At 41.6% G+C, this 23,760-nt stretch overlaps 1 protein-coding gene across 1 annotated transcript in view; it reads right to left on the bottom strand.

Annotated features, from left to right (window-relative positions):
* LPGAT1 (lysophosphatidylglycerol acyltransferase 1) overlaps window positions 1-23,760 on the bottom strand; it is a 150,994-nt gene that overhangs the window by 93,594 nt on the left and 33,640 nt on the right. The window contains exon 2 of the mRNA XM_065401725.1: window positions 14,545-14,663. Coding sequence (XP_065257797.1) covers window positions 14,545-14,663 — 119 coding nt within the window. The remainder of the gene's footprint in view (window positions 1-14,544; window positions 14,664-23,760) is intronic.

Below are 23,760 nucleotides of genomic sequence, written 5' to 3'. Positions count from 1 at the left end.
ACTCTGACTTTTTGACTATCTTTTGTAATCAATAAACTTGTTTTACTGTTATCTTTACCAGTGAGTTTGCCTGAAGAGCTTGGTAAATCTGCTCAAGTTTGCAAAGGCTGGTGCATATCCACTTTCCCTTGATTACGTGGTGAACCAATGAATAAACTTGCATTTCTCAATAAAGGGTCTTGAGCAGTGGAAGATGGTATATTCCTGAAGTACAAGGCTAGGAGCTGGGGGGGGGGGGGGAGGGGAGGGGGGAATTTGCCTTACTCTGTGTGATTCATGAGTGGCTCTGGGAGCATTCATGCAATCTAGCTTGGTGTGGGGCTCCACATGCGGGTGTGCTGAGTGATAACAGCACCTGGAGGGGTTTGCTGCTTGTCACTAGCAAAGCACTGTGAGACACAACCCAAAATAGTGAGTTAAGGGGACATAGCAGTCCCACAGTCCCAGGCTGCACCCCGGGGATCCCATCAGAGCCTCCTTCTGACATGCCACCCCCATTTTAATCAGACAGCTTCATCCACAAACTGTATTCAGTTTAAATTTTAGAGAAATTATCTATTTGATTTTAAATCTTCAGCAACTTTGTGTCTCCCATAAAAAACAACAACAACAACCCACCACTTGCATTTTATTTTTGATGTTAACAAACTTTTAAAAACAGTTATTTGACATAAAATAGACTATCTCCAGGTGAAGAACAATTACCTACCTATAAATGTGGTTCTTCAAGATGTTGTTATCCATGTGGATCCCACTTTAGATGTGGATACATCCATGTCCATGAGATCAAAGCCTTTGAACAGCAGTGTAAGTTGAGCCACACCTGTGCCACCGTATGCCTTGTGCCCTCCCCCCACGGACATAACAGGCAGAGCAGCCATAACCATCCCTTAGTTCCCTCACTAATTCAGAATCCCAGAGGAGGACGACTCTGAAAAAGCAGGGTAAAGTGAGAGTCATGGGATCCATATGGATGACAACATCCCAAAGAAACACACTTACTATAAAGATTAAATACCTGTTCTTCCTTCAAGTGTGTGCGCATGGTAACTAGGTAACTAATAAGCAGTGTCCAGTCTGGAAGGGGAGACTGAGAAGTCCTGATTGACATTGACTAGATAGCGACTGTAACACAGCCCTATGAAATCTGACATCTGATCTTGCAGCCAGGCCAAGAGCATAGTGTTGAACAATGTAAGGGAATTAACTCCACAGAGCTGCCCTGCAAATTTCAGATACAACGATGTTCCTGAAGTGTGCAGAAAAGGCAGCCTGTGCTCTAGTGGAGTGAGCTTTAATATTTGGAGGAAGAGATGTAGCTGATTGGAATACACTATGAAATCAATTTTATTCTTCTGTGGGAAGAAATGGCTTGATCCTTTGAAGCACCAGAGGTGGCAACCAAAAGATGGAGAGAGTGTCTGAAAGGCTTAGTCAGTGATTTCCCTACGCCCCCCTGAATTTCCCCAACATCCCCCCCCCCCCCAGTTTTGTGAACTAGTTACATGCCAATTTAGTGACTGTTTGGAAATTTGAATTGAAATTGAAACATTAATACACACTTTAAAAGCATATACAGTATGATAAAATACGAGTATCTGAAAAAGTATAATAGATTTGAAAAGTATGAACATAGACTAGCAATACACAGCTGTTGTTTTTTATGACAATGTCAGTGCATTCATTTCAGTGATGTTGGCCAACCTAATAATTTCAAATGATGATTTGTAAGCAAAGTCTAAATGAGCTCTCCCTGACAGCTAGTGATGAGCTGGGGCTGGGGGGAACCAGGACCAGATTGTATTTACATTCACACCTAATCTACCTAGGTATCCAGCAAACAGAGCTGTGTTGCCCAAGTGATAAATTTTGGCTGGGTTGGGTTACAAATCACTTGTATGTGGCGGGGGGGGGGGGGGGGGATGAAATGTTGTTGTTCTTATTGTATGAGTAAAGGACAGTAGAACTGTACTTAGCCTGTGCTGATTGAGGGCATCAAGAGAGAGGGTGGGGACCTGTCCCTCTCCACTGTTTAAAGACAGCTGATTAGGCTCCATAGATAGTCTTTTGTTCTGTTAAGTGACCACTGAAGCTGAAATCACTGATAAATCAGGTCTAAGTGCTTAGTCCTGCTGTGTGGACAGTGTTTCTGTGGAAGAGACAGCCCAGACTGCACTAGCAGCGAGGTTCCCCCCCTGAGAGCTCAGCTGAAATCACTGAGAGCTGGGTGGAACCTCAAGAGACCAACTCGCAGAGGTCACAGTGGCAGGTGGCAGCAGCAGGTGACGGCGCAGGGCCATTGGCAACAGAGTGGTGGAGTGAACGGTGGCACAACAAACAGCAATGGTCAGAGCGAACAATGAACAACTGGAGGAATGAGTAAGGTGCCTTCTTGCCCCCCACCTGGGAGGTGTACTCACGTGAAAGCACCTCTGAACTCTGAGTCTCCACTGCCCAAGCACAACACCGGTGAGTGGGGTGCAGTGGAGGGAAAAGTGAGGGGCACGTTAAATAAACATTTGTTTGTTGGACTATATTTTAGTGACTTTGCTCCAGAATGCTAGATTTGTGACTGGGAATGGAAACTTATATAAATATGTTTCCTAGTAGGCCAAGATTTTTAAAATGCATTATTTGCCAAGGTTGTTATCTCACATCGTTGCTATCTTGAGAGGTCATTACGTTGGGGAGTTTCTGTACTAAACATTTTTATTATTATAATTAATTTTTACATAAGAATGGTCATACTGGGTCAGACCAATGGTCCATATAGCCCAGTATCCTGTCTTCCGACAGTGGTCAAGGCCAGGTGCTTCAGAGGGAATGAACAGAACAGGTAATCATCGAGTGATCCATCCCCTGTTGCCCATTCCCAGCTTCTGGCAAACAGGCTAGGGCCACTCAGAGCATGGTGTTGCATCCCTCCCCATCCTGGCTAATAGCCACTGAAGGACCTATTCTCCAGGAATTTATCTAGTTCTTTTTTTAATCCTGTTATAGTTTTGGTCTTCACAGCATCCCCTGGCAAAGAGTTCCACGGGTTGACTTTATGTTGTGTGAAGTAGTACTTCCTTTTGTTTAAAACCTGCTGCCTATTAATTTCATTGGGTGACTGCTAGTTCTTGTGTTGTGTTATGTGAAGGATTAAATAACATTTCCTTATTCACTTTCTTCACACCAGTCAAGATTTTATAGACCTCTATCATATCCCCCCTTAGTCTAAGCTGAAAATTCCCAGTCATTTTGATCTCTCCTCCGGTTTCATAACCCTAATCATTTTATTTGCCCATCCCTGTACCTTTTCCAATTCCAATATATCTTTTTTGGGATGGGGTAACCAGATCTGCACACAGTATTCAAGGTGTGCACGTACCATGGATTTATAGAGAGGCGATATGATATTGTCTGTCTTATTATCTATCCCTTTCTTAATGATTCCCAACATTCTGTTTGCTTTTTTGACTGCCGCTGCACATTGAGTGGATGTTTTCAGAGAACTATCCACAATGACTCCAAGATCTCTTTCTTGAGTGTTAACAGCTAATTCAGACTCCATCATTTTGTATGTATAGTTGGGATTATGTTTTCCAATGTGCATTACTTTGCATTTATCAACACTGAATTTCATCTGCCATTTTGTTGCCCAGCCACCCAGTTTTGTGAGATCCCTTTGTAACTCTGTGCAGTCTGCCTGGGACTTAACTAGCTTGAATAGGTTTGTATCATCTGCAAATTTTGCCACCTCACTGTTTACCCATTTTTCCAGATCATTTATGAATATGTTGAACAGTAATGGTCCCAGTACCGACCCCTCAGGGATACCACTATTTATCTCTCTCCATTCTGAAAACTGATAATTTATTCCTACCCTTTGTTTCCCATCTTTTAACCAGTTACTGATCCATGAGAGGACTTCCCTCTTATCCCATGATGGCTTACTTTTCAAAAGTCAATTTAAATTAAAATATTTTTTTTTTAAATTTATATATTTTTAGAAATCTAGACCTGTTATGTGTTTTGGTGTAACTTGCATTATCCTTATGTTAAATTTGCATTATCCTAATAAAACATTTACTTTATTCATATCTCTTTTCATTTTCACTTTGACCTGCAACATATAAAAGACAAAAAACAATACAACAATTTTTCCACTCAAAGGCCTCAAAAACTAACCAAGGTGAAGAACACATCAAGAACCAAGAATATATCAACATGTCATCTGAAGGTTCAAGTGGTATATCTACATCCGACCAGCCCGAAGCACAAATACAGCTACCTACTGAAGGAACAGTGTCTCCAAAACCTAAAGGCAGTTTCCGATGTTTGTCGGGCAAAGTGTTCCCATTTATTGAAGTTACAAAAGATGGCTACTGGTCCCCCTCTTGCAAAAAAGCTTACGAAGAAGGAAAGCTTCCCAATGCTATAACTGGTAAAAGTGGAGGAGCTTGGTTTGTCAAACCGATCAGCAAAGCCAATGCTGACAAACGACGTGAAAAGGGTGCAAAACACCAGGCCTCTGGAGTGCATCAATATGCAGAAAGCCTTATAAGCCCACTTTCAAAGCCAATTTTAGAAGTACTTAATGAGGCTGTTAAGAATGCTGGAGACACAACACAGTTCATGCGAACAAACATGGCTGTGGCATCCCACTTTCTATTTAAGCAAGAGATACCACACACTACAAACTGGAAGCCAATGTTAAGTGCATTGTCACTTGTTCATCCTGAAGTTGAACACTGGTTCCAAACAAGACCAGCAAATGCTCACTATCTTTCTGCAAGAAACTCAACTGAGTGGCTAGAAGCATGTGGTGCAACAGTGAGACTCAACAGTTGAAAAAGTGAAGCTCTCTCATCACATTCAAAAAATTTGCACACATGGCTGATGAATGCACCGATGCAAATGGGCACAAGTCATTGTGTACGTTATCTTGATGTCAGGGGTAGGCCAGTAGATGTGTCTTCTATAACTTGAACATCTAGAAATGCATCGGCTGCATCTGTGACAACCCACATCTTAGAAGTGTTAAATGCTTGTCAATTGGACCTCAAACAGATGGCTGCTTGTGCATTTGATGGAGCTGCAAACTTCTCTGGAAGACATGGTGGATGAAAGAAGTAGGAATTCATCTCTTGCTACTCCCAGTCACAACAGCTACAATTGAGCGTTCTTTTTCCATCATTGAATAGAATTTTGTGTTCTGAAAGAAGTCGCCTTCTGCCTGATCATGTAAATGAACTAATGGGCATATCAATTGAAGGAATGGAAGTACCAGACACACGAGAAGCCACCAAAGATGAACGCATTGCATTCAAGAAGTTCATTAACTGAGTTGTGCAAAACTATAACAAGAAACCAAAAAGGATGTAGACATAGTGCTTCATAGAAGGCTTGAGTAGCCAACTTTAATTTGTGTGATAATTTTAAAACATGAGTTAAATCTAATAAAATAGTCATGTAACATTTTTCAGTTTTTACGATGGTGCCATACAGCCCACCTTCACCCTCACAGTCTCACCCCTCATCGGCCCTGACACACACACACCTGTAAATTCGAACCCCTCTCCCCCCCCCCCCCCCAATTTCACACTGGCTTTAGTTATGTCCGTACAGCAAAAACTGTGCATGGGCTAGCCTACCTGAACTAGCATGAATCCAGCTGGCATGGGTAACAGCAGCAGCAAAGTCAGCACAGTACAGGCTAGCGAGCCGAGAATGTACTCAGGATTCATGCTGGACTTATACTACCCATGCTGAAGCTTGCACCGTGATATCTTCACAGTTAGCATTACTTGTGCTAGCTTGAGTCAAGCTACTTTGGATAGGCTAGCCAACGCACTGCTTTTGCTGTGTAGACATAGCCTATGTCTAAGGCTAAGATTTAGTCATGGGCATTTTTAGTAAAAGTCATGGACAACAAACAAAAATTCACAGCCCCGTGACCTGTCCGTGATTTGTACTATATACCCGACTAAATTTTTGGTGTTCTGTGCCCCTGGAGCCCCACAGATGCTGCTCTGGAGAGGGGCCTCCAGGTTGCCCGCTAGTGCGGGGGAGGGGAAGAGAGGAGAGCACGGCATGGACAGCCACTGACGGGGGACGGCCCCAACGACCCAGGACAACGGCCACCGCTGTTGCGGGGAGGGGCCGGTGTGGGCCCCCAAGCTGCTCTGGCGGCCCTGGGGTCAGTCACACCTGCCGGCTCCAGTCTGTCATGGAGGTCCCGGAAAGTCACAGAATCCAGGACTTCTGTGACCTGCATGACAGACTTGCAGCCTTACCTATGTCCTATCGAGATAACATAGCAAGACTCTTGAAACAAGGGTCCAAGGTGGGGAATTTCTTCTCTCTCTCAAAGAGAACTAGGGTTTGGGGGGGGAGGGGGTGTAGAAGGGGATAAACTAATGGATTCAAATGAAAATCTGACACAATCTATATAGGGAGTAAACTTGGTAAAGTTTTAACACCTCCTTATCTCTATGGAATGTATGTAAAAAAGAGGCTGGAGTTCACTGACCCTTCTGGATGATGTAATGGCAATGAAGACGGCCACTTTGAGAATAAAGTGGTATACAGAGCATTCAGAGAGGTCCAAAGGGGGCTCCAGGAGGCTTGTAAAGACAATATTAAGATTGCACATAAGAGGGGGTTCTCTAACTGATCGGTAACCATTTATTATTGCTGAGATTGCTGCAAGGTGGACTTAGGCAGAACTAAAAAGTCCAGAATGTTTTAAATCTAGAATGTGGTAGAGGATTTTTTGGCATAAGGGGCCTTCAATGTATCATGGTTGTGTTGGGCTGCCCAAATTGAAAATCATTTCCATTTAGAGGTACGATGGAGAGTTTTCGCCTTTTCAGGAAGTTCTCTTGTACTTTTAAGAAGCAGTCCATCAGTAGCACTCAACCAGCCAACATCCACAGTCAGCTACCATGATCTAGGGTCTGGATGAAACATCTGATCCTCATTCTGTGATAGTATCCTTGTAAAATCTGGAAGCGGTATGGAAGGATCAATAGACATCTTGAGGAGATGTGTTAGCCAGAATTGTGTCTGCTAATACCGAGTTGTCAGAATGAGTAATGGCTGCATCCTGTCCAATTTTTGCAATCACTCTGGGTAAAAAAAGGAATTGGTAGAAATGCATACACAAGAAACTTGTCTTGAGCTTGAAAAAAAAAAAAAAAAAAAAAAAGATGATGGAAGCAAGTATTACCATCCTGAATGGGAAACGGCATATACATTTGTTCAGTCTTCCTTATCCTGGAGAAAAAGAAAAAAAAAAGGGGGGGGGGGGGTCTTCATCCTATCCCAGATCTAGGAAGTATCAGTAGAAGCAGCTTCCCGGTTACTCCAGGAGGTACCCACTCTATAGCTCCTAGGCAAAGCACAGAAGCGACTTCTTCCTTAGCTGAAGGTCCCTGAAGAGGGACAGGGAATGGGAGTGGGGAAAAGGACTAAACTGCAAGACTTAGCCATGGCAAACAACATCCAGCACCCATCTGTCAGTTATAGAAGTCCAAGCCTAAATGGGTGTGGGCGGCAGGAGTCAAACTGGCATCCAAAGGTAGGGTATGGGCTGGCACTTGAGTGGTTAAACGTGGATCTTGACCCATCCATCAAGCCTGTTGTCTGGAAGCAGATGAAGGCTGATGTGCAACTGAGGAAGACGATGGCTGCCTCCAAGAGAACCATGGCTTCTTCTTGGGTACTTAGAAGACCATTGTTGAAGGTAAGTATCTTTTGCCTGGATTACCTGATATTTAGAGGGTTCGCCCATTTGGGGCTGTGGCCTGGATGCCAAATGAATAGAATGCGGCCGGAGAGTTCTTCATGGAGTATGATGTGTCAAGGGCAAATCCTCATTTCTACACTTCACTTCTTTCAGAATGCCAGAAACGTCCAGCAATGAAGCTCTGTGCATTGTGACTGTGGTGGACATTGCTCATTGTGTGTCATGATCACAGGCTGTAAGAAGGAACCAAGGGACAGCTACGGCTGCTCTGCCCTTTATGCCCTTAGGTGGCAGGGCACACGAGCATTCATGGCCCAGCAGACACTAATATTCAAAAGATTCCAATATCACATGCATGAGACACATGCACACTCAGAATGGGATCCACACTGACATGTACACAAGGAATTTAATTTTTTCTGATTCAGTTTCAGGAGGTGCACTGCTTTTTGCTTCCTACCCTACCCACTTAAAAGTGAGGGAATGAGGATGAAGTGTGAAGAAAAGTATTTCCCCAAGATAAACAACTACAAGCCCAGATGCTTCCTATTCCACAGTGCTTACTTCATCTCACTCAGCTCTTGAATCAGTCATGCAATCTGATTAGATGGACTTTGATCTTGTAGCAGCTGTTGTAACTGCACAGAGAAGCTGGGAAAAGCAAGTCTTGAAACTTGCAGTGCAAGGTAAAAAGCAGTCTCTCTTCCCAACTGCACTCTCTCAAACAGCGCTCTCTGGGATCCTTGTTTTACACAAGGAAGTATAACCAAACATATGGATACTACTCTGGTAACAATACCACTGAGTCATTTTAACCTATCCTTCTTGGCTGAACAGATAATATACTTCCATCGGTGAAATCTCGACAAGCTTCACAGTTGACACCAATTCAAACTATATAATTCTCAAAACTATATAAAAAGGACAGTGAACTTGAACAGATCACCTCAGATCCAATTACCAACAGGCAGAAACCCTGCTCTGTAAAACTTGTCTTTAAAGAGAAAGCTTTGCAGACCCTATACTATATGGAATAAAGTTTAATTTCAACTGATGGGGATATTCCCTTCACTGGAAACCCATGTTTCCCTAATTCATGCAAGCAAATCTGGAACAATGTTTTCAGAAAGCGTTACTGTTAATTAGCTGTTAATTTCTATTTACATTGGAGAAGGCTAACATATATGGGTTTTTGGAATATTTTGTTTATAAACAAGCATTCCAGTATGTCATAAATTCTAAAACACTGTCATTTTGCTGATATGTGCCCCTCAAGAAAGAAATCCGCTGGTGAATTTTCAGAGCACTGCAGCATTCCCCCCTTGCTATGTGCAGAACTTGATCTTCAGCAGTGAGTCAGACAGTTCAGAATTCTGAATTTACCTCCTCTAGGTCTTTTTTTAAAGTGTTGTGAATGGCTACTGACCACCAAATCTATTTGATTTAACAAATGATTGGAACTCAGAAGACCTGGGTTCTATTCCTAGCTCACCCACTAGTCTGCTGGGTGACCTTGGAAAAGTCACTTCACCTTTGTGCCTCAGTTTCCTCATCTGTGAAATGTGGATACTGATATTTACCTCCTTTGTGAAGTGCTTTGAGATCTACTGATGAAAAGCACTAGAGTTATCAATAGTTAGATTGATAATAATAATTAACAATAATTCCTAAAAACCTTTTTGGGGCACCACCAATTTGTTAACACACGAATAGCAATGGTATGAAAGTCCTCAAAGCCCAGAGAAAACAAAAAAGACTATTTCAATGGTATATTTAAAACCTAAGCTCAATTTAATAATAGTAGTTATGCAATGATTTCTTCTGGCCATATCAATTTGTTTTACCTTTCTAGTGGTTCCAGATTTCTGCTCAAAAGAAATGACCAATGTCACCCTGTACTCTCACAGTGATTAGAGATCTTATTTAAGCAATTCAAAACCATTTGATTTAGCAATTCTATTATGGATAAGCTAGACTGATTTTCCAAATAATTATAATTACTTATATGAATCGTGCAATATTTCAACACATACTAAGATTTTACATTTTTTTTAAATGCAAATCAATACTTAAGCTCTGGACCTATGCATATCCAAGAGTGAAGGATTGTAGCTTGCCGTAGTTTCCTCAAAACCCACAGACTTGAGAAAGCTTGGAAATTCAGACTTAAGGTTAAAAAAAATAAATAAATAAAAACACCAATAACAAATATCAGAAAGAATGGAAACAAATAATGAAGAACTTCTAAAAATCTTTATTTCTGCCTCTGTTCTGTAGCATTCTGTGCACTCATCACACCTTGTGGAGAAGATAGAGACAGTCTGATGGAAGATTTTATAGGAACCTAAAGAAGTTTGAAACCTGTGGATATCTTTAACCCATTATATCTATTTTATTTATATAGGATGTCTATGGAGTCAAAGAACTTGGATGTATGTAACTTTGGTTTTCTTTATATGTTATCTAGGATACTGAAGTGATTTCTCACAAACGTAAACTATCTACTGGTAAGTCTTGGTCTGATCTTTAAGAGAATTGAAACCAGATACTGTAGTTACATGTCTATGCTTAGTCTCATATTGACACAACATTTACACTTTTACAGAGTGCCTCTGGGGAACTATTCCAAATGAACGTCCCTACATGTGGTCACTTTTGGTGAAGCAATGTAAAATTTCTAGAAAATTCCCCAAAGGTCTTAAAGAAAGCAGGAAGTGTTCACTCTATCGTTGTAAAGACAGGTACAATGCAGTTTAAATGTTACAGCAGAGTACAAACAAGATTAAAGTAGTCCAAATATATCACTTGCTCAATTTTCAGAGTAACTGGTGCAATTAAATGTGCTTTGTTTGTGGATGATGTAGTCTCTGGTTTTTCACTTTTTTTCTGGCCTGTGACACAGAGGTGGAGTTAAAGTTATTCTGTAAACCTTGATTGGTCATTTCCATATTTTCTAATGCTGAGGGAGAGAAAGAAGGCATACCATGTAATCGTAACTTTGAATATCCAGGGCAACGTTGTTGTTGTCAGAGTATGACAAGAGTCTCTGAAAAACTTCTCCCATTAAGTCACTGATTATTTTATTCTCTCTCGTTATATATTAGGACTGTCGATTAATCGCAGTTAACTCACGCGATTAACTCAAAAAATTAATTGCGATTAATCGCAGCTTTAAATTGCACTGTTTAATAAATTTCAATTGATATTTTATTGTTTAATATTTTTGGATGTTCTTCTACATTTTCAAATATATGGATTTCAGTTACAACATAGAATAAAGTGTACAGTGCTCACTTCATATTTTTTATTACAAATGTTTGCACTCTAAAAATGTTAAAAGAAATAGTATTTCAGTTCACCTCATACAAGTACTGTAATGCATTCACTTTAACGTGAAAGTGCAACTTACAAATGTAGATTTTTTTGTTACATAACTGCACTCAATAACAAAACAATGTAAAACTTTAGAGCCTACAAGTCCACTCAGTCCTACTTCTTGTTCAGCTAATCGCTAAGACAAACAAGTGTGTTCACATTTGCAGGAGATAATGCTGCCCACTTCTTAGTTCTCAGGGTACTTTTGTAGCCGGCATTGCAAGGTATTTACGTGCCAGATATACTAAACATTTGTATGCCCCTTCATGCTTCGGCCACTATTCCAGAAGACATGCTTCCATGCTGATGGCACTCGTTAAAAAAATGTGTTAATTCAATTTATGACTTAATTCCTTGGGGGAGAACTGTATGTCTCCTGCTCAGTTTTACCCGCATTCTGCCATATATTTCATGTTATAGCAGTCTTGGATGATGACCCAGCACATGTTGTTCATTTTAAAAACACTTTCACTGCAGATCTGACAAAACACTAAGAAGGTACCAATGTGAAATTTCTAAAGATAGCTACAGCACTCAAAGATTTAAGAATCTGAAGTGCCTTTCAAAATCTGAGAGGGATGAGGTGTGGAGCATGCTTTCAGAAGTCTTAAAAGAGCAACACTCTGACGTGGAAACTACAGAATCCGAACCACCAAAAAAGAAAATCAACCGTCTGCTGGTGGCATGCAACTCAAATGATGAAAATGAACATGCATCGGTCCGTACTACTTTGGATCGTTCTCGAGCAGAACCTGTCATCAGCATGGACATGTCCTCTGGAATGGTGGTTGAAGCATGAAAGGACATATGAATCTTTAGCGCATCTGGCACGTAAATATCTTGCTACGCCAGCTATAACAGTGGCATGCGAAGGCCTGTTCTCACTTTCAATGACATTGTAAATTATCTCCCGCAAATGTGAACACACTTGTTTGTCTGAGTGATTGGCTGAACAAAAAGTAGGACTAAATGGACTTGAAGGCTCTACAGTTTTACATTGTTTTGTTTTTGAATTAAGTTATTTTTGTACATAATTCTAAATTTGTCAGTTCAACTTTCATCTTAAAGAGATTGCAGTAATGTACTTGTAATATGAGAATTGAAAAATACTCTTGTTTTTACAGTGCAAATATTTGTAATCAAAAATAAATATAAAGTGAGCACCGTATACTTTGCATTCTGTGATGTAATTGAAATCAATATCCAAAAATACTTTAAAAAATGTTATTCTATCATTGTTTAACAGCGCAATTAATTTTTTAATTGCTTGAGAGCCCTATTTTTATATACATACACGTGTGTATACACATACATATATGATTTATATTTAAAAAAATCTTAACTCCATCTTAATCAAATTTAAATCCTTGTGAATTTCCCTACATTATTTGGGGGGGGGGGGGGGGAGAGAATATAAGAATGGCTCAGTGTCAGGAGTTCCTGTGAAGGTACAAGGCGTGCAGAGACTTTGGAGAAGACTGCAAGGTGTTTCTCGTGCCTCCTCCCTCCCTCCAATATGAAAGCTTCATTAGGGTGGTGGGGACAGAAGAGAATGTACAGCGGATTCAATATATTTGGCGTAGTCGTCTCTTGAAATTGCTACGTACATCTTGTTTTCTTCCTAGCCTACCCACATATGGCACTCTCTCCTGCTTACCCCTCATACTACTCCTTCCTCACAAGACACCCCACATTGTGGTCACCAACATCTGAGCCATATGGTCTTTTATGAACTCTACATAGCCCATAATTAATGCTGTGTGTCTGTCATGGAAGTCACTGATTCCGTAACTTTCCGTGACACTGGCAGCCCCTGGGCAAGCAGCAGCTTGGATATGGGAGGGGGCTCAGGGCTGGGCAGGGGGGTTGGGGTGCAGAGCAGTGCTTACCTGGGCAGGCGGGGGAAGGCTCCCCGGAAGCGGCCGACATGACCCTGCAACTCCTGACCTAGGCAGAGTGGCCAGGGAGCTCTGCCCGCTGTCCCTGCTTGCAGGCACCGCCCCTGCAACTCCCATTGTCTGCAGTTCCTGGCCAATGGGAGTTGCAGAAGCAGAGCTTGGCAGGGGCAGCACACGGAGCCCACCTGGCCTTCCCTCCCCATAGAAGCTGCAGGGACATGCGGAGCTGGGTAGGGAGCCTTCCAGCCCCGCCAACTGTGCCCTCCAGCACCAGCTGGGGTCCCAGTCCATGTGCCACCGGTGCTTCCTCCCTCCAAGTGCCAGCCAGGGTCCCGCACTGCTGCCCACCCTTTCCTCCCCAGCACCAGCGGGGGTCCCAAGCCACCCCCGCAGCACCCATGACACCCCCAGACTGCCTTCCCCAGAGCACCCAGGGGCCCCGACCCAAGTTTTAGTTATGGGTAAATAGTACAAGTCATGGACAGGTCACGAGCCATGAATTTATGTTTACTGTCCGTGACCTGTCCATGACTTTTAGTAAAAATACCCGTCACTAAAACGTAGCCTTAACCATTATGCATGTGAAAACTTTGCGATGACAACAAAACTTCTAAAACTACTAAAAAGGTACCAGTCCTTGCCAAGTCCAAAATATTAAGCCTAATTTAGAATGAGGCCAAGCAATTTTGACAACTTTCAATTTCTGAACTCTCATCTCTCTGAAATGCCTCATCCAATTTGTTTCAGACTTTTAGAAAAAAATCTCTCCTGGCATAAAAATATATCTGTAAAATTACACATGTATTGGTTTATTTTGGGCAAAGTTGTAACAAGTTGTGTGTGTTGGCGTGAAAGAAAAAAAGTCATATTTATGACTGACTGTTTGCTTCAACATTAACTATAAGGAGACTTGCCTCTTCACAATTCACCAAGATTAGGCCACATATATTTGTCTTGTAACTCACTTCTAAAGAAGTCCATATTGAAAATCTCAAATCTGCTCTAAACTACTGGCTGTCACATAAAAAAACCAAAACCTAATACAGGGTTGGGTGGGGTTTTGTTGTGGGGTTATTAATGGCAGATTTATATATAAAACTAAGAATGTCCATACTGGTTCAGACCAATGGTCCATATAGTCCAGTATCCAGTCTTCCGACAGTGGCCAATGGTAGATGCTTCGGGTGAATGAACATAACAAGCAATTATCAAGTGATTCATCCCCTGCTGTCCAGTCCCAGCAACTGGCAGTCAGAGGCTTTAGGACACCCTGAGCATGGTGTTGCATCCCTGACCATCTTGGTGAACAGCAAGTGATGGACCTGTCCTACATGATCTTATCTAATTATTTTTTGAACCCTGTGATACTTTTGGCCTTTACAACTTCTCCTGGCATTGAGTTCCACAGGTTGCTTGTGTATTGTGTGAAGTACTTTCTTTTGTTTTAAATCTACTGCCTATCAATTTCATTGTTACATACACCTCAACAAAAACTGTATACACAGAGAATAGCCCATTTCCCTGGTGATAGCCTACCGTGCCTTTATCCTGAAGGCACATCATTAGCGTGCAGACATCTCCTGTTGCTTGATGGTTCACCAACATCATGGCTTCATCTTCTGAAACCACTTTAACATCATCTCCCCATTCGACTACTATTAAAAGAAAAAAGAAAAAGAAAAAAGGTAAGAGTAAAGCTTTAAATCGGATCAATTTTTTAAAGCTACTAGAAGTCTTACAAATAGAAACCTACATGCTGCATGCCAATTTAAACTGGCACATAACACTGGACAATCATTAGATTAGCAATGCCATTTCCCCAAGCAAAACAGGAACCCAATTTTTAATTTTTAATCAGCAAGCACTGTAAAAACAACTGAAATAATCTACCAGAACATATATACACACACAATAAATCTCTTTTTTTTTTTATATCAATCACCAGACTTTATTTGGGCCCTCAAAACCAACTATAAAACTTTTGACCCATCTTTCAGGTTGAGCTGTCTCCCCTCATTAGATGCAGAAGTGGCCCAAAAGATCACATTTTAGTCTCCACATTTGTTTCACCTCCATGTTTATTCTTAAGAAACTGTTCTGGTTAAACAAAAAAGCCCTGACAATTTAACATGCTTAATATCCTAAGCTACATAAGCTTACCAACAACTTCTCCAAACTTAAGAAAATTATTTGTAGGAGAGAAAGTGTGGGTTCAGAGAATGGAGTTGCTCAAAGAACAGGAACAATTAGTCATTATTTAGTATAGCTGAGACCAAAAAATGTGTGTGGCAAGAGTGGTGACAGGATGTTAATCAGCAGCTGTGCTATTCAAAATTTACAAGAACAAGCAAAACTACCAGAACAGGTCAGAAGGCAGACATCAACATTCTTGACTTGATGGTCACAATATGACTAAACTTAGAAATGAAAGAGACAACCTCCTACAGGAGCACAGAAATGATGAAATTTTGGTAAAAACTTTGCTCAAATGAGAGACCTTTAAACACAAACACACACAAGCCTGTTGCCTGAGCAATGAAAGACTTGAGCGAATAGAATCCTTCCTCAGCTGTAAGCCCGGACACTTAGATGCAAGAACCACACGGAGAGGGAAGGCAGTAAAGAAGTTCTGTTACGTTCAGAAGGAAAATGCTGGATAAAGTGTTTTTTGTTTGGTGGGGGATTTTTTTTGCAGCTTTATTCACTACCTCATGAAGTTCTTACTTGGCTGACAACATATCAGTTTTTGACATCACCACGAGAGAGAGAGAGAGAGAGAGACATATTAGAGTTCACCTCTATCACTCTGTCCTACAGAAGTTAACACCATGATTGCCATCAGCAACAGCTCTCAGCCAGTCAGAAAAGGGCTCGCCACACATGTGTCTCAGTAAATTGCACTCTTATTACTCTCCCCCATCCATCATCTGTATAGTAATTGAACTAAGCACAGCAACACAATACCCGCTGAAGACAGGAAGCAGTACTCAGTGCATAACATGGATTTCCAAGCCCTACCAAAAGGACACCTTTTGAAGTTTATTTTCTCCTCCTTTGGTTGATAAAGGTCATAATGTTGATGTAATATACTTCGACTTCTATAAGGCATTTGACTTGGTACCACATGACATTTTAATTTAAAAACAGGAACGATGTAAAATTAACATGGCTCACATGAAATGGATAAAAAGCTGGCTAAGTGACAGATCTCAAAATGTAATTTTAAATAGAGAATCATCAAACAGGTGTGATTCTAGTGGGGGACAGCAGAGATTGGCTCTTGGCCGTATGCTGTTTAACACTTTATCAATGACTTGGAAGGAAACAAAAATCACTGATAGTTTGCAGAGGACACAAAAATTGGGGGAGTGGTAAATAATGAAGAGGAAAGGTCACCAATATAAAGTCATCTGGACTGCTTGATAAGCAGTCAGTATGCAAACAATATGCATTTTAATATGGTTAAATGTAAACATATACATCTAGGAACAAAGAATGCAGGCCATACTTACAGGATGGGGAACTCAATCCCTGGAAGCAGTGACCCTGAAAAGATTTGGGGGTCATGGTGGATAAACAAGCTGGACATGAGCTTTCGAGTGCAATGTTGTCACCAAAAGGGCTAACGTGATCCTTGGATGTATGAACAGGGGAATCTAGAGTCGGGGTAGAGAGGTTATATTACCTCTGTATTTGGCACTGGTGTGACTGCTGCTGTAATACTGTATCCAGTTCTGGTGCCAACAATTCAAGAATGATGTTGATAAATTGGAGAGGGTTTTGGTACAGTCTTGAAAACGATTAAAGGATTAGAAAACATGTCTTACAGAGATAGACTCAAGGAGCTCAATCTTACTTGATTGCAGTCAAAAACCTATATTGGGAACAAATATTTGATAATGGGCTCTTCAATCCAGCAAAGAAAGGTAGAACATGATCCAGTGGCTGTAGTCGAAGCTAGACAAATTCAGAGTGGAAATAAGGTGTATATTTTTTAATAGTGAGGGATATTAACTATTGGAACAATTTACCAAGGGTCGTGGTGGACTCTCCATCACTATCAATTTTTAAATCAAGATTAGATGTTTTTCTAAAAGATACCCTCTAGGAATTATTTTGGGGAAGTTCTATGGCCTGTGTTATACAGGAAGTCAGAATAAAATCACCACAATGGTCCCTTCTGGTCTTGGAATCTGTGAATCCTCAGAAATCCAGATAGCACTGCACTCAGAATTCAGGAGACTTGCAGAGCTTTTGGCCATATCTGACAGCTACAATATAGTGTTGAATTGAGTCTTACATACAAAAAGTTAAATTCTACATCTGGACCCCAACTCAACTAATCAGACAACTGACATTAAGAGAAAGATTTCTGGTACCATATAACATCCTCCTGCCCTCTCTGTCCACAGTGAGAGAAGCAACAGATCCTCCTCTATTTGCTTAACACACACGTGGAAGATTCTACCTATCCCTAACTGGCTCCTTGACCATTTGCAAATTCTCTCTCTCTCTCTCTCATTTTGTCTTGCCCTGAATTAATCCTTAAAAGTTATAAACTGAATCCTACTTGGAGCAGATTACCTGAACCTGGAATCAGTTTACAGTTCATCTATCATGTACCTATATAGACAAACTAACACACAGTACTGAGAGAAACTATCCATATATCTGAGGTTATAGGGAAAATATGATGATTTTAAGTTTCACATGAGAAATACCACAGTGTATGATCCTTTATGAAAGCATAATTTCAGTATGCTTTCACTATGCAGCTAAATTGACAACTTACCAATGAATAAGCTGTGCTTCCGAAGTCTGGCCCCGCTCCCTCCCCCCAAAAATACATTATGCACATGTAAAGTGCATTTTTCACAGGCACCTAACTCTTACAGTGTCAAAAACAATTTTTCACCAGATTGCTCAAAAAGGGGATTGCCCAACAAGGGCCATTTCCTTGCCAAATGTCAATTTTGTAAACTGCAGTCATTTCCACTGTTCAAAAAGTTGCAAGATTTATTTATTTATTTTTGGGAAATGCATCAATATGGCTCGTTCTGAATGCCTATAGAGGAGCAGACCTTCCGTGCAAGCTGAACCACACACTGCATGAGAAGTACTTCCTGGGAGGAGTGGTATGTATGCCTCCTTTTCATATTGTACTACTTGATCTTTAGACAATACATTGGCTAAGCTTGGTTATCTGGTTTCAAAAATATTTTTATTATTGAATTACAAGGACAGTCAACCAATTGGCTATACTTTAGACAGACTCCACAGTTGTTCACATGGGTCTTGCATGCAGCACCAGGTGAGTTTGTTTTTGCAATTTTTTAAAAAAGGAAAATATAATGGTAAACCCCCATAAAATTGGCAGGGACACCAATCAATGAGGCAGGTGTGGTACTGACGCTACTTCTAACTTTTTTTAAAAAGTCTAATTTCAAGTTCATGGTGTGTCCCTTTAAACTTCAGTGTAAATACATACATAGTCCTATCATGGCAGGCACTCCCGCCCTTGTAAAATTTCAGACTGTTAGGACAAGGAAAATGAGTGCATTTTTCTTTAAGGGATGTTTGTGGGATTGCATTCACTTCTGCGAGTGGAAAAACACAGCTCAATCACCAGGTGTGTGGCAACAAAACAAGGGGACACTGCTGTTCTTCACCACGGAAAGGCAACAGTTCAGTGACAAACATGTGTCTCTTGGGGCTCCTGAACACAGCAAATGCTCCTCTCCTAATTTCCTCCCATTGCCAAGGCACATGGCATATCACAGTGATTCTGAATTTAGCAGCTCCAGAAATGTTTCTGCAAATACCAGTTCAGCACAATGAGGGACAGATAACACAAGAGGGAGCAGGAAACTTGTATACCTTTACCAATATGCTAGCTGCCCCTGGCAATTAAACTCAACTGACATAATTAAAAGGAAGAGAACCTCCCACCTGTACACATCAAGCTTATTTTATCTGCATGCGTAACTGTCCGTTATTCTTGTTTCAAAAGAAAAGTTTTACTTTTCAAATGCCTGGACTTCTTCAGTGCTGATTTATCTGGTTATTAAACAAGATGACGACAAAGCTAAAAAGCTGTCTCATTTTTTCCTCCTGCCTTTGGGCAATCTTTTAGTTTACTACATATTTCTGTATACTTGGACTTCCATCTGCCACGTTTCACAATTCGAGTTTCACTACCTATACAAAGCTACAGGCCAAAGACTTCAGAGCAATCTCCAGCAATGCCAACTACTAGTAAACCTATGACCATATAGCCAGTCTCCTTTCCTCGGTGCTATCAGAAAGACAGCTAGTCCTGGGAGGCAAGAATTTGAAGAACATCAAGAATGATGTACACCATTAGGCAAAAAAAGAGAAAGAAATTTTGTGCAACCATCTGAACAATATCTGCTAACTATGGCAGATATTTGAGTCTGTGACTTGCCATACCCTGAAGAAACCTGAGGGAGGTGAGATGGTACAGGGAACCTGGCTTTTCTCTACTGAAGAGACTGGGAATTTTGGGGAAATGTTCTTTTTTGCCTAGGAAAAAGTATACGAATACCTAATCCCAACAAAAACAGGAACATACTTGGAACGTCTCATGTACTCAATGTTCCAAATACTTCACTGTATTTGAACAGTTCTATTTCAGTGGGAATTAAGAGCTAGGACAATGCACATAGAATCTGAAGTGGCTTATGGCAGTGTTACACTGTAGAGTACATGTACAGTGATAAGATGCATCTCTTCTCCTAAAGCAGTGTTTCTCAAACTGGGGTCCACAGTACTCCAGGGGGTCTGCGGTCCCCGCTGATCAACTCCTCCCCCTCCCTCCCAGTGCCTCCTGCATGCTGGGGAACAGCTGTTCAGTGGCGTGCAGGAGCGCTGGGAGGGAGCACTCGGGGGAGGGGGCTGAATCATGTCCAGGGCCACCGGCCCTGCTGCTCAACTCCCCCCCTCCCTCCCAGTGCTATCTGAACGCAGGGGGAACAGCTGTTCAGCGGCATGCTGAAGGCACTAGGAGGGAGAGAGGGAGGGGCCGGAGTGGGGAGGGGCGTGCTTGGGGGAGGTGGCAAAAAGAGGCGGGGAAGAGAAGGGGCAGGGGGGGAGCACAGGCAGGAAGAGGTGGGACAGGGCCTGAGCGGGTGGGTCTGGGAAAAATTATAAATCAAAATGGGGGTCCTTGGGTTGTTAAAGTTTGAGAACCACAGTCCTAAAGCAGGGGTGCGAAAACCATGGCCCACGAGACTGAATGACTCACAAGAATGAACAGCAAAAGATCCTGGAGTAATTTTTTTTTTTTTTTTTAAGTTATAAGTATGCAGAGTAACCTCAATTATCCAGATATTTTAAGGACATACCTGCCACCTTCAGGTTACAGAGTACCGTCAAGTTTTGAAATCTGTGCATAGGGTTTCACCAACCTCAAGCATAGACTCCAAAGCCATCTGGCTGGCTCCCCTGCTTATGAACAGCCAGCTTAGGAGAGAGATTCCCAAAGGCGTACATACCTGGGACAAAGGGGATGGGAGAAAGTGCCCAGAAACTCTGTTCCAAGGGCTTGATCCTGCACCATTCAAGTCTATGGGAAATTTTCCTACTTATTTGAATGGAGGCCGGATCAAGCCCCTAAATCCATAAGGCTACGATTTTTTTCATTGATATTTTTAATGAAAGTCATGGAAGCCAGTGACCTGTCCCTGACTTTTACTAAAAATATCCATCACAAAATGGGGCGCCACTAGGCAGTTGCGGGGGCATGACTGGGAGCTCCGGGGACCCTCACTTCCCAGGGGTCCCCGCCTGCCGCCCGGGGTGGCCTGCAAACTGCAGGATACCCCCACCGCCTGTGGGCTAAAGTCATGGAGATCTTCGGAAGTTATGGATTCCATGATTTCCACAAGCTCAGTGATAAAATCATAGCCTTACCCATAAGCACTGAGCTTCAGGCAGCTTTTGAGGCCTCTCTGCTGCTCCTTCTCCTGAGCATTATGCCATTATTATCTGAAACCTAATTATGTCAGCAATAAGTGGGGACCTGGCCCTGTTTCAGTTAAATGAGATTTCATTATACTAATTTACAGATAGCAATTTTAAACTCATGGTGAATTTAGCGCTGATGAAACTTGCCAGATTAAGACTTTTGGATATTGAAATCTTCTACCCACAAAAAATACACACAAACAACATGGTTAGAAGTGGAAAAAGCTTAACCTACAGCTACCTCAATTCTGGCCTGGAAGGGCCATATCAGGGAGTGGAAGGGTAGTTGAGCCCCCAGGTACAGGACCCCAGAGCTCCAAATTCAGATTTTGGATCTCACAGTTTTGGATCAGAGTTTGCAAGAACAACTAGTACATACAACTGTAGGGAAGTGATCCTCAAGAGAAAGAATGAAGCTTCAAAGACAGCATGCCAGTAAGAAAAGAATTAAGTATAAGAAAGGGAGAAGCAAATCTATCTAAGATTCATAAGGCAAAAAGGGTCAATATTCATCCATGTCCTTAGCATCAGTAAAAGCACTTTCATCAGCACCGTCCAAAATTAGACCACATTTTCTCAAAATCCTGCAGATTACTGAGCTTTCTATGAACAATTCTGTTTAGAGCCATTAGCATGAGCAATAAAAAACAAAAATACTTTTTTCCCAAATTTATGGCTGAAATATTGTGATTTGCTCTCCGTTTCTGCGACCAGAGTAGCAGCTGATATTTCTGAGAACGCTTTGCAACTTTATAAAATCATGATTATACACATTTGGAGGGAGAGAGAGAGAGAGAGAGAATTAAAAAGCTTTGAGAAGTACCCAATCTATTCACGTGTAGTGAATTCATACCAGCATAAAGATTGTTTATTCATTTTATACTCTTTGGCATATCTCTTCAGAGAAGAGATTCAGAAATCTAGACATTGTTTGCAAGGGATCAACTATGTGAATTAAGGCATAGCACCGTTAACCAATATGCATGAACTCATTTGCATATTTGCTTTTATTTTTAACTGAAAATTTGTTTAATTTTCTACTCCTGCTTTCTCACTACAGTATTAGGCCATGTCTACACTGCACAGCTTACAGCGGCACAGCTGTGCCACTACAGCCTTGCCACTGTAAGGCACACAGTTTAGCCGCTCTTTGTGGGCAGGAGAGAACTCTCATGCTGACAAAAGTAAAACCACCCTAATGAGGGGCAAGTGCTTTGTCAGGGGCAGCACACCTGCCACTGACAAAGCACAGTCCACACCGGCACTTTTCATCGGTAAAATTTTTGTTGATCGGGGGGGGGGGGGGGGGGGGGGACTAAAATTTTACCAACAAGAGTGCAGTGTAGACATAGTGCTAGTTGCTCTGCTACACTGGCAGCCTGCTATTAGAGTCAAAATAAATAATTTTATAGGCATTTGGATGCCTTTCAGTCCTGAGGAAACATCTAAGTTTATCATTTTTAAACCCACACACACACACACACACACACCCCTTTGGGGGTGAGGTAAGAGAGGGGGAGATGATGAGGGAAGTCTCCTACCAGAAGCCACTAAAAGACATGCAGAGAGGAACCCAGATACAGTGCATTTCTCCCTCCTGACTGCAGTCTCACCCAAATCACAAAAATTGCTATGCTAAGTCCACAAATAAAGTTACAGAGCCCACAATAAGTAGTTCTAGGGTAGGAGGATCTTCGAAGCTCCTGCTTCCTTCAGGCAAGGGCTCTCTGTTTTGGAAGGGCGACATGCTGCCACCCCCAAACATTCAAAAATCATGAGTTAGGCCACAAAATCATGCGATTGGCTTGAGTTATGAGATACTTTAATAAATTTGGGGTTCAATTTATCTGCCTCCTGGATTTTGAACCTCTAGAGTGCATTCAGGTCATGCTGTCAAGCTTTTCTCTGCAAACATGAGGGCTAAGACACTTAAAGCTAAGTGAATTTCTCATGCAGTCACACAAATCCAGTAGTTGGTGCTTAAAGACAAAAAAAACAAAAACAAAAACAAAAAACAAGTATTTCGAGACTTGCAACAACAAAAGAGTTGTGATTGGAAACACTGAAAACAAAGCAGTATTGTGTATTTTTTATTATCAGGATCCTGTAAATACACTCAATAACCTATGCAAATTTTCAGCCATAAAAATCAACAGCATAAAACAAAAAGTACACTCTGCTTCCCTTCTGACCTCAGAAAGGAGTTCTAAGCCTCAGAACCCCAAAGTTGAATGAATTACAAAATTTAATACATTCTTCTCTGAATTCTAACATTATGTTTTATTATAATGAGGTATTATATACAGTCTAGTACCATCCAGAGTGGCTGGTCAAACCTTGTTTCAGCTATACCAGCGAAACACAGTTGTTAAACAGTTATTTGCCCTTTGTTATTGAGGCCTTTGAGAGACAGAATTAGGAAATTCTGGGAATAGTGGCAAAGATTAGTTAGAAATAAAACAAATGATAAGCTTGATAAGCAACTGTGACATGCCAGGATACAATCCAGCTTGTTGAGCAGCTGTGTCACCCCTGTCCTGCAATCTTGGGTGTCTTACAATGACTTCCTGTAGTAGCTCCCACCTGGGATGCTCACAAACAGCCTTCCAGCCTGCAAGCCACAGCCTGACTGTCTATGTGCAACTGTAACCTGCCAGCCACACGCGAGTTACACTCTGGCTCTCACCTGCCTTGGGTATACTGCAGAGTGACCCCCCCAACACACCCCCAGTCTTAGATTTTCCCCTGGAAATGTATGTCTTGAAC

This window comes from Emys orbicularis, chromosome 3 (assembly GCF_028017835.1).
Source record: "Emys orbicularis isolate rEmyOrb1 chromosome 3, rEmyOrb1.hap1, whole genome shotgun sequence".
In the NCBI taxonomy this organism is placed as follows: Eukaryota; Metazoa; Chordata; order Testudines; family Emydidae; genus Emys; species Emys orbicularis.
This window is presented reverse-complemented; position numbering and strand designations above follow the sequence as displayed.